Source organism: Equus asinus, chromosome 20, assembly GCF_041296235.1.
Source record: "Equus asinus isolate D_3611 breed Donkey chromosome 20, EquAss-T2T_v2, whole genome shotgun sequence".
In the NCBI taxonomy this organism is placed as follows: Eukaryota; Metazoa; Chordata; class Mammalia; order Perissodactyla; family Equidae; genus Equus; species Equus asinus.
The window spans coordinates 65513035-65529380 of record NC_091809.1 but is presented as its reverse complement, the minus strand read 5'-3'; the positions used below and the strand labels follow the sequence as shown (position 1 = coordinate 65529380).

General features: G+C 39.1%; 1 protein-coding gene across 1 annotated transcript in view; it reads left to right on the top strand.

The window, feature by feature from the left end:
• The first annotated feature begins 297 nt into the window (after positions 1 to 297).
• CEP57 (centrosomal protein 57) overlaps positions 298 to 16346 on the top strand; it is a 40080-nt gene continuing 24031 nt past the window's right edge. The window contains exons 1-2 of the mRNA XM_014835389.3: positions 298 to 587; positions 7378 to 7534. Coding sequence (XP_014690875.3) covers positions 543 to 587; positions 7378 to 7534 — 202 coding nt within the window. The 5' untranslated portion in view covers positions 298 to 542. The remainder of the gene's footprint in view (positions 588 to 7377; positions 7535 to 16346) is intronic.

The following is a 16346-nucleotide window of genomic DNA, read 5'->3' as shown; positions in this document are numbered from 1 at the left end:
AGAGGCGTCCCGGAGTCGAGCTCACGCTCTCTCCGGCGTTTAGTCCAAGGAAACCGATGGAGTGTTTGAACTTCGCATTCGCTTTTATCCTATTTCAGTCATTCGATCCAATTGCCACCGGAGACAACTCAACCCCTCGCCCCCGTTTCCTCCTCGGGAAGGCCCGCCCCTTTGTAGAATCCCCTCAGAACCATCTAGTAGCCCGCAGCGTGACCCGCCCCGCAGACTCGGCTGCGCGCTACCTTGTGACGTCACCGAGGGAAGAGGCGGGTTCTCTCCTACTCCCGGAAGACGTCCGCTTTTTTGATTGGCTGTTCAAGACGTCCTTTAGGACGTGTTGCCCTTTCTGTGTGCGCTCGGAGCGTGGGTGTCCCTGTGGGGGTGTGTGGCTGGGGTTTCCAGCCCTGGCACTAGCCCCTTAGCCCCTTCCATCAGGGGTTCAGCTTAGGGTCGCCCCTGGCGGGCGACTCTCGAATCTTGAAGAAAAGCCCGAGAACTCGGACCGCTCCGGGGCTGCGGAGGTCGGCTGGGCAGGCGGGAAGATGGCGACAGCGTCGGTCTCTACGACTTCTGGTTCTCAGTTCTCGGTAAGAAGCGGTTGACGTTCGAATAGGCCCCAGGTCGGCCGTGGCGCCTCTCTGCTTTTCCTCCCTCTGCGGAGCGCTCTTGGTCCGGCACCTCACCCCATCCTGGGAACGCCGTTCCCCGAGGTCGCCCCGTGCTACCCTGGCGTCCACTGCTCCTCTGTCGAGGCTCCCATTGAAACAGGCCTGGTCCGGCTCCAGCCCCGGGACTACCTTCACCTTTCGGCCTGGCAGCCCAGGTTGCCGAACATTGCCTGGGCTCGCTGGGATGACTGTACCCACACGCCAGCTTGCGAAAACATTGCTCCTTTGGTCACGTGGGCGTAACGGCCTGTCTTGGAAAGTCGCCGAGACCAGGTCGGCGCGCTCGTCGGCTTCCTGGGTGGCTGTGGGAGAGTCGGCAGTCTCAAGTGCATCCTAGTCGTTGCTTATGCTGATCCCTTTGCCTGCAGCGCCTCCCCCTCCCGTCCTCCCAGTAAGTGTGTTTGGTGCATATCCGACCCAGAGCGCGCGCTGCCCACCTCCCCCCCAGATTCCTGTAACTGCAGCGTGTAAGTGCCCTTTCGAGAGACGACAGGGGGAGCTGATCTTAAATATTGTTGTCACCTCCACGAGGGCCACCAGCCACTTCAGTCACTAACAGTTGTCGAATTGGAGTATCGAACGCTTAGCATTTTGGGAACCGCCGTATTAGGAATAGATCGGCAATAAACGTGAAGAGGCTCAAGTTAGAGCCATCATCTGTTCATTTCGAAGGTGCTGAGTGGCTGGCATACTTTTAGGCTCTAAGATTACTCAGATGAATAGGATAGGATCCCTGCTTGGAAGGAGCAAAGCACCCAAGAGAAACTACACGTAATTAGATTATTACACAGTATGGTTTGATAAACGGTAGCATACTGGAATAGCCTAGGCGGGAGTGATTAGCAGTGCTTGGGTAGGCTAGAGACAGTTTCCCGGAAGGGAGAAGGGAGCTAGCTGGGTGGCATAGGAATTGTAAATGCTTCTGGCAAGAACAGAAAAGGAAGGAGAAAAAGATACCACAGCCATTTTGGGGTATGTGCCTAAATAATAGGTGGTTTTAGGAAACTTGAAATAATTTGGAATGAGCAGAGGTATCGTGGAAGTAGCATTGGGCTAGATGAATTGTAAAAGTAGGTAAAAACATGAACAAAGAGGGAGAGTGAGAGAAGAGGAGAATATCAGGGTCAAGTTATGTATAGAAGCTAACGGGGAGAAAATTTAGGGAACACTAAGCCAGCAGCGTCACCTTGGGGAAGACACACTTTTCCTCAGTTTCAGCTTTTGGTGACTTTGTCAGGATTTATGATAATGAGGCCAGAAGTAACCTTCAGGGTTTGGGCAGAATGAGGAGGGTAACAGGCTTGCAGAGAGGTCGGGGAAGATTAAGGACAGGGAAGGAATGAAGCAATTGGAGTTCGTTTAGGAATTAGGTCAGTAAAAGGGAAGATAAAAGAGGCACTGTTAGACTGTTAGGAAGAAGGATCAGTAAGTAGATGGATGAGATTATCTACATAGGAGTTGTCATTAATTTAACTTAATTGAGAGAAGAGGGCTTTTCACTGTGCTCAAAATGTAGCACTCGGAGACTGATCAAGGAATGCTCATAGATGTTGAATGAGTTGCACTCTCCCCCCTCCAGCTGAGCAGCGGTAATGAGATGTGGTCAACCCTTAGTCCTTGAGGTAGCCTGCACAGAAATTCAGTGGAGTGTTTAATAAGAAAGCATATATTTTTCTATGCTAAACACAGCTTTAAGTGGATTCTAAGTATCAAGGCTACACTGAGAATATCTAGGACCCTTTACAAATCAAAGTATAACAGCCTTAATTAACTTGACCTGCTACATCAGAATATCTAATTTGGAAGTCATTATGTCTCAAAACAAAAAAATGACTCAGTTTTGCTTATCAGTGTATGAGAAGCGGCCCTGCTTAGACACTTTAACTGTCCTGTCAGAATTAGGCTGGCATTTCCAGCAGAATTAAAAAAAGCACCTTAGTTTAACAAACAGCTGATCGTAAAATAACACGAGACAAAAAGACCCTTTAAAATCTACAGCATGAGCTCAGGAGGCTATCATATTCAGATTTCAGGGTTGTGAACATTAACAATTAATATGCCTTCAACATTGATAAAGCCAGCCTGGAGCCAGCTGTGGTACATAAAGATGCTTTTACCAGGCAAGGATTTTTTAACAGGTAGATTCACAAATAACACAGTCTTGAGGAAAGAACACCATGCAAATCTCAAATGTGAACAACATGGAAGTAGGTGATATATTTGGTTGTTCTTTTAACTGTTTCTCTGAAACAGCAACAAGAAGAGTAACAACAGCAGGTAACATTTATTGAGTGATTGCTGTGTGTCGGTTCACCAGTGGAAAGCAGCAGGGAAACACGAGTGATTGGGCATAATGATATCAAAGAGGAGTACAGGCAGCACAGTGTTAAAAGAGAAGAATGTCTTTCCTGTCAGTTCTTTTTTATTTTCCCAGTAACCATGGTCAACACTCTTATGTCACTTTGGACTTAATTAATAAGCTGATCTCATAATTGTTCTCCCTGCTTTTTAGCCAGGCCCTTTAACCAACCTGCTCCATATTTCTCTTAAAAATGTTTTATGGGGCCCGGCCCCATAGCTGAGTGGTTAGAGTTCTGCATGCTCTGCTTTGGTGGCCCGGGGTTCCTGGTTCGGATCCTGGGTGCAGACCTACTGCTCTCACTAGCTATGCTGTGGAGGTGTCCCACATACAAAACAGAGGAAGAGTGGCACAGATGTTGTTACTCAGGGTGGTCTTCCTCAAGCAAAAAAAAGAGGATGACTGGCAACAGATGTTGGCTCAGGGTGAATCTTCCTCAGGAAAAAAAAAATATATGAATATATCATAGATTTTATAACATTAAATGTAGAAGAGATTTATTTTGGGGAATAATAAAAATGGATACCTTCATGCCCCTTTTTGCATCTTCCTACTTCTCTCACACACACACAGACACACAGCATCATACATTTTGAGATTATAATAATAGATAACTCTTATAGTACTATCTGGCAGTCATTGTTTTAAATACTTTTCTTATATTAATTTGTTTAATCCTCACAATAATCTTAAGAGATTGGCATCAGTATTTCCATTTTCAAATGAACAAAGTGAAGCACAGAAAGATTCAAGGTTGCACAACTCGGAAATAGCAGAGCCTCTTGTATTTCTGTGTAGTAAGTATCTTGATGGGCTTTAGGGTTTGTTCATTAGTTTGTTGCCAGCTTTTATAAACAATCCTGTTGGGATCATACCTATGTGTTCCACATTGCAAAAAGTCCTCTAGAGCAGCAGTTCTCAAAGAGTGGTCTGAAGACCTTAGGGGTCCCTGAGACCCTCCCAGGGGCTCCACAATGTCCTTCCTTACCCAACTGCTTTGTGGGAGACCGGATTTTCTTCATATACATCACGTCCAACAGAGTGAGTGCAGAAGCAAGTACAAGAATCCAGCACCCTTTTTTTAAGCCAAGAATTAAAGAGATTTGCAAAAACCTAAGAGAATGTCACTCTTTTCACTAATTTTTTTGGATGATACAGTTCTTTTTCACTCAGAAATGATATTTATAGCACCATCTTGGGTTTATTATTTTCAAATTAGTAAATATCTTTAAATTTCCTCAGTTTTAATTTTTAATATGATAAACATCAGTAGATACAATCCATGTAAGTAGAAACTCTTTGGGGCGCTTCCATAATTTTTAAGAGTGTAAAGGGGTCCCAAGACCAAAAAGTTTGAGAGGAGCAGTTCTTGAGCAGTGATGTTTCAAAGAGCAGGCTCAGCTGTGGGTTACAACTCAGTGGTGGGTTATGGTCTATATTTAGTGACTTGGGACACATCATTTTTTCAAAAAAGAGGAGAGAGAGAAAATAGTTTGGCGAATCTACCTGAGAGTGAAGTTGCTGGGTTATCGAGTTACATGCATCTTTGGCTTTACTTGGTAATGCTGAATTGTTTTTGAAAGCGATTGTACCAATGTGCGTTCCCACCAACAGTCCCCTTTAATCCATTTGCTCTCTACCAGGTGATATTGTCTCACTTTCAAATTTTTGCTTAGAGACAAGTGTGAAATGGTATCCTTATCCTGCTCTTGTTCTCATTTGTGGTCCCCTGATCATTGGTGAAGATGCAGCTTTTTTTCCCCCCAAACTTTAGCCTTTTGTGTTTTTCTTCTTCTGTGAAATGCCTATTTGTGTCTTTTGCCTGTTTTCAACTGGTTTGTCTTTTCCGATTGATATATAGTCTGTCTTTATGTATTCCGGATGTTAATCCTCATCTTTTAGGAGTATTCTAAATACTCACTGGCTTGTCTTTCTGTATCATCTTTTGACTAATAGGAGTTCTTGATTTTAATGTAGTAAAATGTATTAATCTTGCGTTTTTGTAATTAGTGCTTTTTGGTTAAGAAATTCTTCCTGGGGCCAGCCCCATGGCCGAGTAGTTAAGTTCACACACTCCACTTTGGCAGCCCAGGGTTTGCTGGTTTGGATCCTGGGCACGGACCTACGCACTGCTCATCAAGCCGTGCTTTGGCAGCATCCCACATGGAAGAACTAGAATGACTTAGAACTAGGATATACAAGGATATGTACTGGGGCTTTGGGGAGGGAAAAAAAAAGGAAGATTGATAGCAGATGTTAGCTCAGGGCCAATCTTCCTCACCAAAAAAAAGAGAAATTCTTCCATATAGCTGAGGCTTTAATGGTGTTCTTCTATATTTTTCTCTACAAATTTTAAAGTTGGGGCCTTGCAAGTCCTTATCTTGCTTGGAATTAATTTGTGTGCTATGAGGTAGGGATCCAGTTTAATATTTTTACTTAAGATCCACAATTGTTCCAGCATTATGCTAAAACTCACCCTTTCCCTAATGGTTTGTAATTCTAGCTCTGTCCATATGTTTATCTCTATATGTGATGGGTGGGCCTCTGTTGCATTGTTGTATTCATCTCTCCGTGTGTCTATATTCACTGTCTTAATGATTCTCCCTTTTATTTCTCTAAGAGGGCAACTATCTTCCTTGTTCCTCGAGAGAAATGTTAGCTATTCTTGGTCCTTTGCTGTTCTTCAGTAGAAATTCTAGAATCTGCTATTGGAATTTTGATTGAAATTTCAAGTTCAATTTGGGAATAACTGATGCCTTTAGGATATTTAGCCTTCTATATGAATAACTTATGTTACTTCAGTGTTTTGGAACTTTAACATTTTTCAGTAAAGTTTTATAATTTCAGATCTTGTATGTTATTTGTAAAATTTATTTTTAGTTACTTGTTATGTTTTTGTAAATTGCATTTTCTAACTGGAATATAGAATTATTATTGATTCTTGCGTATTAATGTTACTCAGCAACCATCCTAAACTCCAATTAATTGAAGATTCTTTGTTTTTTTTCTACTTAGATGATCATAATCTGTGAAGTTTGGATTCCTTTCTAGCTTAACATCTGTTATTTCTTTTCATTATCTTAATAGTTTTGTGTTGTTTTTTTGTTTTAAAGATTGGCACCTAAGCTAACAACTGTTGCCAAGTCTTTTTTTCTTTTTCTGCTTTTTCTCCCCAAATCCCCCCAGTACATAGTTGTATATTTTAGTTGTGGGTCTTTTTAGTTGTGGGTCTTTCTAGTTGTAGCATGTGTGACACCACCTCAGTGTGGCCTGATGAGCAGTGCCATGTCCCCATCCAGGATCTGAACCAGCAAAACCCCAGGCCGCTGAAGCAGAGCGCGTGAACTTAACCACTCGGCCATGGGGCCAGCCCACAGAAAATAGTGGCTAGATACTGAATTTTATTGAATGGTTGTTTTTCATTAGTTGATGATCATAAGGATTTTCACTTTAATGGAATGGATTGCATTACAAGCTATTCTGGTGTTCACCTAGTCTTACATTCCTGGAATGACCCTACCTTGATCATACTCTTTTCTCTTTTCTATATAGTTGAGTATGGTTTGCTAAATTTTTGGTTTAGAATTTTTAAAATTTGTTTATGAAGAAATAATGGCCTGTAATATTTCTTTCTTATATTGTTCTTATCCAATTTTGGTATCACAGTTGCCTCATAGAATGAATAGTCCCCTGCGCTGAAAATTATCGTGTGGAACATAATCTCAAATTGTACTAAATCCCATTCATGACAGAATGGCATATGTGTGGAAATAAAGTTTTATATTTATGTGTTTAATAAGCTTTAATGTTTTCTGTTTCCCTTTTTCTCCCCCTAAGTGTAAATTCTTTGAGGCAAGGACTGTGCCTGTTTTTCTGTCTACCACGGAGTTTTGGAGACTTGATAAATATTCAGGAAGCATTTAGTTGATTGGGGATAGATTAATTCAGTCATTTTATAGCAGTTTCTGATACTGTAAAAAGACTGTATTTACTTTCCTAAATGTATATTTTACAGTACATATTTTTAAAATACAGTATATTCATTGTGAGTACCATATTTGAGTATTTTTTGCAACATTTGTATTCATGTTGTGAGAACATTACTTCTTTTTTATATTGTCTGGCATATGGCTGTGTTTGGACAAATACGAAGCACTTTAAAAGTTTTATGATTTTAAAGTAATGATTGAATTCTGTTGTGTATGGTCAGTGGAGTCTATTTTTTCTGTTGTCTCTTATCAGTGCAACTTGTGGACAGTCTAGTCCTTGATCGTGAACATTCATGTATCTATTTCCATGCTATTTGCAGTTTAACTTTTGAAAGGTAATTTCTGTATTATTGTTTTTCAGAACATCTTAGCTGACCCATCAAGGTCTAATGGAAGTATGGTTCGCCATTCCTCATCTTCATATGTAGTATATCCACCTGACAAGCCTTTCCTTAATAGTGATCTACGACGCTCCCCAAATAAGCCGACACTTGCCTATCCGGAAAGCAACAGCAGAGGTAACAGAGCCTAACAAAATAGGTGCTCTTTGTGTTTACTCACTGCCTAAAAACTCTTAATTGTGTCTTCCATTTATTTTAAAATTAGAGCAGGAGAGTACTTCCCCCTTCCTTTTTTTTAACTTCGTCAAAATATAATGCCTTTCTTGTGTTCTTTGATTGTTAAACATCATCATCCACCAAATTATAATGGCTATAATACTTGGAGTCATCTGTTCTCTCATCTCCAGTATCAGTCAGGAACCAAGACTTGTGTTTTTGCTTCTGAAATATCCCAAAAAGTTACTTTTTCTGTCTCTTCATTCTCATTGCTTTCATTCAGGCTCTTGTCATCTATTACACAGATAATTGTAATACACTGCTAACCAACCTCCCTGCCTCTGGTTTCCCTCTCATCCCCATTTAACAACATTTTTCCCATTTGCTGTTATCAGTCATCTTTCCTGCTTTAAAAAAGTTTCAGTACCTCTCCATGGCTTACATAACAAAAGTCTCAGATTTTTCATAACCTGCACTCTCCCTCCCCTCCAGCTTCATCCCTAACCTCTCTCCGATTCTTTCTTATGCACACATTCTTTACTTTTTATACTTTGAAATAAATTTGTTCCTGGAACTTGCCATCTATATTAGTTTTCTTGCTGCCTTAATAAACTACCACAAACTTTTGTTGTTAGTGTCATCGAGTCGATTCCAACTCCTAGTGACCCTGTGTAGAGCGGAACCCTGCCCAGTCTTTTTGCACCATTGTCTCATCTTTCAGTGCTCTATCAGACTGCTCCACTGCTGTTCTTAGGATTTTCATGGCCAGTTTTTCAGAAGTGGGTGGCTGGGTTCTTCTTCCTAATGTGTCTTAGTTGGAAGTTCTGCTGAAACCTGTCCACTGTGGGTGACCCTGCTGGTATTTGAAGTACCGATGGCATAGCTTTTAGCATCACAGCAATACGCAGCTGCCGAGATATGACAACTGACAGACAGGGGATGTGGTTCCCTGTCTGGAAACAAACCTGGGCCACGGTGGTGAGAGCGCCGAGTCTTGACCACTAAACTACAGGCTCGCACCACAAACTTAGCAGCTTTAAGTAACACAAATACGTTATCTCACAATTTCTGTAGGTCAGAAATCTGGGTTGGTTCAGCAGGGTCCTCGATTTAGGGTCCTACAAGGCTGAAATCAAGGTATTGAGTGGGCTGTGTTCCTTACTGGAGAGTCTGGGAAAGTATCTGCTGAGAACTTGTTCCCATTCTCCACCAGATTAGTTCCTTGTGGTTGTAGAACTGAGGTTCCATTGTCTTGCTGATTGTCAGTCAGGTCCAGTCTTTTTTCTTAAAGGCTGTCTGTCTGCATTCCTTCTCCTCTTTAGTCTCTGGCTGCATTCCCTAGTCCCTTACAGCCATGGTGGGTCAGGTCTCTCTTATGCTTCACATCCCTCTGACTTCTCCTGCTGCATCTTTCTAACCACAGCTGGAGAAAATTATCTGCTTTTAAGGACTCAGGGGATTACTTAGATTGGGCCCACTCAGATAATCAGGAGTAATCTCCTTATCTTAAGGTCCATAACTTTAATCACATCTCTGAAAGTCCTTTTTACCACATAACATAGGTATTCAGAGGTCTGGGATTGGGACATTAGGCATCTTGAGGCATCCATTCTGCTTTCTATACCAGACATGTCCTTTACAAGGTTTCCTCATGCTGTGCCCTCTTGTTGAAATTTTTCTGTTGTAGAATTGTACTCCTTTTTTTAAAGCCCAGGTTACATATTATTTCTTCTGAGAAGTCTTTCTCTCTAGCGGCTTCCCCAAGGCATACCCCTCCCTTATCCCCTCAGATGTCATCTCTGAAATCTCTTGATCCTTTATTCGTACCTCATAGCCTTCAATTTTTTTGTCAGAGAAAGGTGGGGGGGGGCTGGTTTCTGTGTCTATCTATACCATACTGAAGGTGAATATCACTGGATTGAGACCAAAAAACACTTGAAAAGTATAATGGATCATAATGGTTATGCTGAGGCATTGCTTATACAGTTCACAACACCATGCTCTGAAGGGATAAAATAAGTTTATTTACTGTCTTACATATTATTTTTTCTCTTGTTGACTTTTCCTCTGTCTTTTTATTTCCCTTCTCTCATATTCCTTAAAGCCACTAGTGACACACATGCAGAATTTAGCTTTATTGCTAACACGCTGGGCTAAACATTTGCTGACTCTCTGCTTTGTGAATAAATCTGCTCCATTTAATTTTTCTTCTTTAATAATTTGCTTTTCAGTTTCTTTATGTAGATGTAAACATTAGAACAAGACATAATATTGTAGTGGAAGGATTGGTATCTAATTCTTAGACATTGGTTCCTACTAGAACTCTGTTGCATGATTATTTTATTTTGTGCTTACTTTTTTAATACAAAGGAATTATTACTGAAACTTAACTGATTTTTACTCCACTGGGGGCTTCAGTTATTTTGTGCTTTTTTTAACGTATGTTATTTGAATGTTATGCAACTTTTATTTTTCTAAATTGCTGAAGTCTTTAACTACTGATTCTGATGAGTAGCACTTTATTACTTATTTTTATTAACTATTAAATTAATTAGCATTTTCTTTACCATAATCATCCTTGAGACACAGTGTCTTATAAATAAGAGGTTTCTAGTTAGCAAGTTGAGTAACCAGACTTTTGGTTATATTTATTTCAGCAAACACTTTGAAGCCCCCTTGGCTAGCATTTACATTGGTAACTTACAATAGGATATTATTATCTATTTAGTATTTTACTGTATAATCAGTCCACAATTTATAAAACAGTGTCATTCTGAGATTAATTTTTAAGATTTTTGCAGTGCATTTCCAAGTTGAAACAAAAAGATTCCTAACCTCATTTACAAATGTATGTTTAACCTAAATGTGGCTAAAATATGACTTCTTTTATCTAGAGTATTGTTAGTAAATATAATTACCGTAATAGTAGTGATTAGTAGTAGATACTAGTATCTACAGCTAAAAAGAAGAATGAAGTGCAGTAGCATTCCAGATAAAGCAGATACATTTAATTTAGTCTTCACAGAAAAATTGTATAAGGTAGGTATATTCAAAATTTACAGATGAATAAACATCTCAAAGATGATTGCTTTAACATATTCAATATCAAAATGTTTTCTCTTTCCACTTTTCCCCTTATTTGTTCAGTGGACCCTCAAATATTTATTGGATGAATGAAGTCTTATTTTGAATAGTTGCTCCCTATGATATGATATGATTTTTTTTCTTTTTACACATAGTAAATGCTTTCTTCTCACAATTACTTTAGGGGGAAAAAAGTCTTGCTATTCTTCTTTAGTTCAGTTATAGTTTAATATATTTTCATTGAGAGATTACCGTTGCACTTTGCTATCTGATAATCACCTTGAAAATATAGTTTAATTAATTCCAAAGAAAGAGATAATTAAACTGTATCTCTTTAATTCTCATTTTCATATTCATTTTGAACTTTAGTTAGAAAAGTGAGCAAGAAATTTGAAATTATTGCTTCCTTCAAAAAATGTATTGTCTTTAGAACGCTTTAAAAAAATGATAACTAATATTGTTTGAAAGACCTTCAGTATAACCCATTGCTCATGTCATTGTTCAGTACATTTCAAGTGATGGTAATGTCAAGAATGGCTTGGACATTTGAAGAAAAATAACTAACAATAAGGCGGTTCTACTGGGCCAGTGCTTTCTAACCTTTCCCATATCATATATGTATGGAAAATGAAATGGTATATGTACAGCACACTGAGATAAACTGATGGGATTGGTAGCTACTCGTCTATGGTCTTTTACTGTCCCAGGCCGCTCTTGGCCCTCCTAAGAGCTGAGAGAGAAAACGTCTTGGCATATCTTTTACAAATTTGTGGCACACCTGTTGGGAAGCTCAGCATTATTGTGACTAGTGGGAGAAGGAGTCAAGTTATTGCTATTGTGTTAGGTATTGATAACAATTTACTGCCCATCTGGTCTTCTGAAGCATTGGTTCTGAAATGTTTTGGTCGAGGAAATCATAAAAACCCCATTACATGTTTACATAAATATTTTAATGAAGAATAATTCTTTTCCAAACTAAAAAAAGATACTACAGAGACTGACATTGTTTTACGCTTTGTAAATATGTTATATCTGGCTTAATAGAAGATAGCATGATTCTCATATCTACTTTTGCATTCTGTTTGTGGTGATAAGTTGTTTTGACTGAAGTTTGTGAAAAAAATCTGGGCCTACACAGATAGGTAATTGGAAAAGAAGTATTTTAATAGCCTTTTCAACAATTTGTGGATATTCTTCTTAGATACTACACTAAAACCTGGCAAATGGTAATTTCTTAAAATTTAGTCACAACGTGGAATCTGCAAACATCAGTGAATTTTTCATACCCAGAGACCTCAAGACCACCTACATGGTTGGAGATTAACTAGGACTCTCAAGATTCAGAAGCAGTTGCAGTTACCCCTATAGTTTATTACAGTGGAATATGGAGAAATCCAGATACAGGCTTCCAAAGTTCTCCCTCATAGAGGTCACACAGAAACACACTGCTTCCTCCATATATGCAGTGTTTCTGTCCAGGAAAGCCCAGTTAAAACTCAGAGTCTAGGGATTTTATTCATAGCTGCCCACACAAACACTTTGTGCCTGCAGAACAAGTCACAGTATTCACCATAAAACACATTTTTTACACAAACAATCTAGGCAGACTTGTGTAGCAGGATTCTGTGCCCTAGGCATACAAAACAACCTTATCAATTAGTAACAACAAAGGGAATATCCCAAAAGCCAAGTTTTCAGGGGTTAGCCAAGGTTCAGGCCTGCTGTGTAAACTTTTCTTTTGCATACTGTTACATTGAAATCCACTTGTCTGTTTGAACTTTGAATGGCTTTTACCCATGCATGATTTTTATTGTATTGACTTATACATGCTTTCAAAATTTGACATATTTCATAATACAATATTTAAAAATTCCATTTGTTATCACTGATCTCAGTAGAAGAAAAGCTATAAAGCTCACAGCACAGATTAACATTTTTTTAGAATTCTGGTCTTCACTTGAATATTATCATTGGCAACAACTACCATCATATCTTTGAAGTGACCGACTTACATCATTCATTTTCAAGAAAATGACTGCTAAATACCTCGGTCTCAGTGGCCACGGATTATCAAAAATTCTTTCCAAAAAGATGATGTTTCTTTGAAGGAAATAGTTCAGCTCACAATTTAAACATTTGTAGAAGTGCTTTTCATCAAGACCATTGCCTTTTGGTATGTACTTTATGGATGTGTCCTTCCCATTATGTCACACGATGTTAAATAGATGTGAACTCAAGGTTTGAGATTTAATGATTTTTACGGCTTCATCAAGGACAACAATCAAGTGGCTTTGTGTTTCCTTACTGGGAGTGTTATGGCAGTGAAGAGTACAATGCCGAAAGTTATAGTTTAGCACCACTGCCTTGATTTGTGCTAAAATTAGCAGTTTTACCCAACATTTCTTTTACATTGTCATCGCACATATCAATGGAGTGAAAAGAGCAAATAAAGTCTTCATAGTAGTATGAAAATAGTATTGATCTCAGACCCTGGGAAAGGTCTCATGAACCCTGTCTTCCCATGGGCTCATGCCCCACACTTTGAGAACCAGTGTAATAAAGGATATGAATACATCTAGAGTAGTGTCTTGTTCATGTAAATATTTTTCACCAAGTGTAGGAAGAGAGTGGATAGTAGCTTCTGTTTTAGAATCTAGATGATAGCTCCTTGAGGCCAAGGACTGTCTTAATTATCTTTATATTCCCACCTTCACCTTGCAGAGTGCCTTACAAATCGTATGTGTTCTATAAATGTTTGTTGGACTGAAGTTTAGGTCAGAAATTAGTCTAAACTGAAGCAGTGCCGGATGGAACAGAGAACAGTAGACTGGTTAAAGAGAGATTTATTCATATTTTGATGTGAGCAAAGAAGAAGATGGAGAAATCTTTGAATCCAGGGTTTCTAGTGTGGATGAATGATGGTGTGATTAAGATAGATTACAGGGAAAATAGGGCATTTCCAGGAAAGATGATTAATGTAATTTTGACTATATTGTATTTGAGATGATGAGTTAAGTAGAGATTAATTGTAAGCAAATGAAGATAAAAGTGAAATGTAAAAGAGAACTCTGCAATAGTGAACTCAGGATCATCAGGGATGCAGTAGTGGGTGATGCTCTATGAGTGTGGAGGGGCTTCTCCAGAGACAATAGAGGGAGAAAAGAGTTCTGGAAAATACCACTGAGCTAAAAAAGTATGAATGGTTATTCAGAAGGGTAAGGAATGACCAAGATAAAACAATACTCGCAAAATTGAAGATGTTTACTAGTGATCTGTTTTTTTTCTTCCTTAATCTGCCACAAGCCTGTGCTGATATTTTAATGACAGAAATATTCCAAACAACAAATAGACCCAACTTTGTTATTAATGAGTTAGTATGGAGATCTCCTAGGCTTACTTTATCCCAAGTACATCTTTTGAATGAATGACAGACTGGGTTTGAGAACTACATGGGGAGTCTTCCATTCTTGTAGTGCTTCTCGATGTCACTAGAAAGTTTCCAAACTTTGCAGATTAGAATCACCTCAGGATCTTCTTGGATTTTTTTTCCCTGCCTTTCATTCCAAATATTGTTTTTGATTTTTTGATTTTTACTTTTTTGGCATGGGATGTTCCCTGGGCATTGGGACTTTTGAAATCTCCCCATGTAGTACAGAAACGCGGTAAAGTTAGGGAACCACTGACTGTTACGCAGAGGATTAATTAGTAAGATGAAGTTTAATTTTGCTAGGAAAAGAGAATTGTCTGCCAGTTGTCTTCTAATTGATGTTTTAACTTAATACTCATGGAGACTTTCTTAGGTATATGTTTAGTCAGACATCTGAGTGCCAACTATGTGCCACACGTAGTGCTTAGCATTGGAGTTTCAATTATGAGTAATAGGTTGTCTCTTCCCCACCAGGAGCTCATATTTCAGGGATGAAAGTAAAGTTTAAGGAAGACTCATTGTCTCCTTTTGACTCTACGTTTACCAGAGACATTTTACACTCCGATAATCAACTAACCAAAATGTATTTAATTTTGATTGTGTATGCTCAGGAACATTGTGGGTAATATGAAGGATTAAAAATTTTAAATCTAGGGGGCTGGCCCCATGGCCGAGTGGTTGGGTTTGCGCACTCTGCTGCTGGTGGCCCAGTGTTTCGTTGGTTCGAATCCTGGGCGCGGTCATGGCACTGCTCATCAAACCACGCTGAGGCGGCATCCCACATACCACAACTAGAAGGACCCACAACGAAGAATATACAACTGTGTACTGGGGGGCTTTGGGGAGAAAAAGGAAAAAGGAAAAAAGTAAAATCTTTAAAAAAAAAAATTTTTAAATCTAGGGGCTGGCTTAGTGGTGTAGTGGTTAAGTTCACGCGCTCTGCTTGGTGACCCTCATTTCACGTGTCTGGATCCCGGGCATGGACCTACACACTACTCATCAAGCCATGCTGTGGCAGTGTCCCACATAGAAAATAGAGGAAGATTGGTACAGATGTTAGCGCAGGGCCAATCCTCCTCACCAAAAAAAAATAAAAAAAATCTCGTCTATGCTTTGAAAAATGAATACATACAGTATTGTGTTTCAATATGGCACTTTTTTCTTTCAAATTTTAGTTTGCTTCATATTTCCCACTGTATCTTTCTCCAATATATGAAGTTAAAAATCTCCAAATCTTCCATTGTTCATTTCCACATAGTGATTTACACTCAAGGGTCTTTCTAAGTAATGTGGTAACTTGAACATAAATGGCACTGATGCATGACCTCATAGATGTAAGGGCAATAGAAAAGAAGAGAAAAAGCAGGGGCTCACTCACGTACTTTACCAAAGGGAAAAAAAGGTTAAGATCCATCACTTGGTCACCTAGAATGTTTTTTAACTCAAGAAAGCAGACATGTTTGTATGAAAACTGAATATTTATAAAACTGAAAAACTATGCCAAATATAACTTGAAATGAAGATATATAATATAAATTATTTAATCATCTGGATCCAAAAATCTTCAATTACAAAACTAGAAAATAAAATGAAGTTTGCCATATTTCTTTTATGAACTTTTATATAAAATTTCATTTTTGACATAGAAATGTATGTGTGCATGTGTACATTATGTGTTCATATATGTTTGAATAGTTAGCCATTGGTAGAATAAAATCATATCTTTATGATAAAACTTAAAAAACAACATGCAGTTAATAAAAACTTAAGTGATAGAAACTTCCAATCTGAACTAGCTTTGGCAAAGAGGAATCTTTTTGGTCCACAGACATGCAAGGGAGGATTGAACGACCAAGAACAGGAAGGCAGTTATACAGATGCACTTCAAGAGCATTAGGAACCAGGAATTTGAACATGACCAGCACTTTCTCCCCATCTCTTTTTTTCCTCCTCCTAGCTAGCTCATTTTCTCTAGCCACAGTCAAATTTTTTCCACATATCAGGAACCCTGACTACTGATAGCTTGAGTTTTAAGTTGAACTAATTCTGGCTTCAACTTTTTGGACAGAAGTCCAAAAATCCCAAGAAGAGAGCTGTTGTCTGTGCTTTAGCTGAGTGTTCCTTGGGTCAGCCAGCTGTGGCCAGATTTGTGAGAGGGCACTAAAGTGACACATTAAGTATAGTGTAGCCATGTTGAGATAAGGGGGAATGCCTGGGAAAGGAGGTGTATAAGGCAGGCAAACAGCTTCAAAGATATGTGCT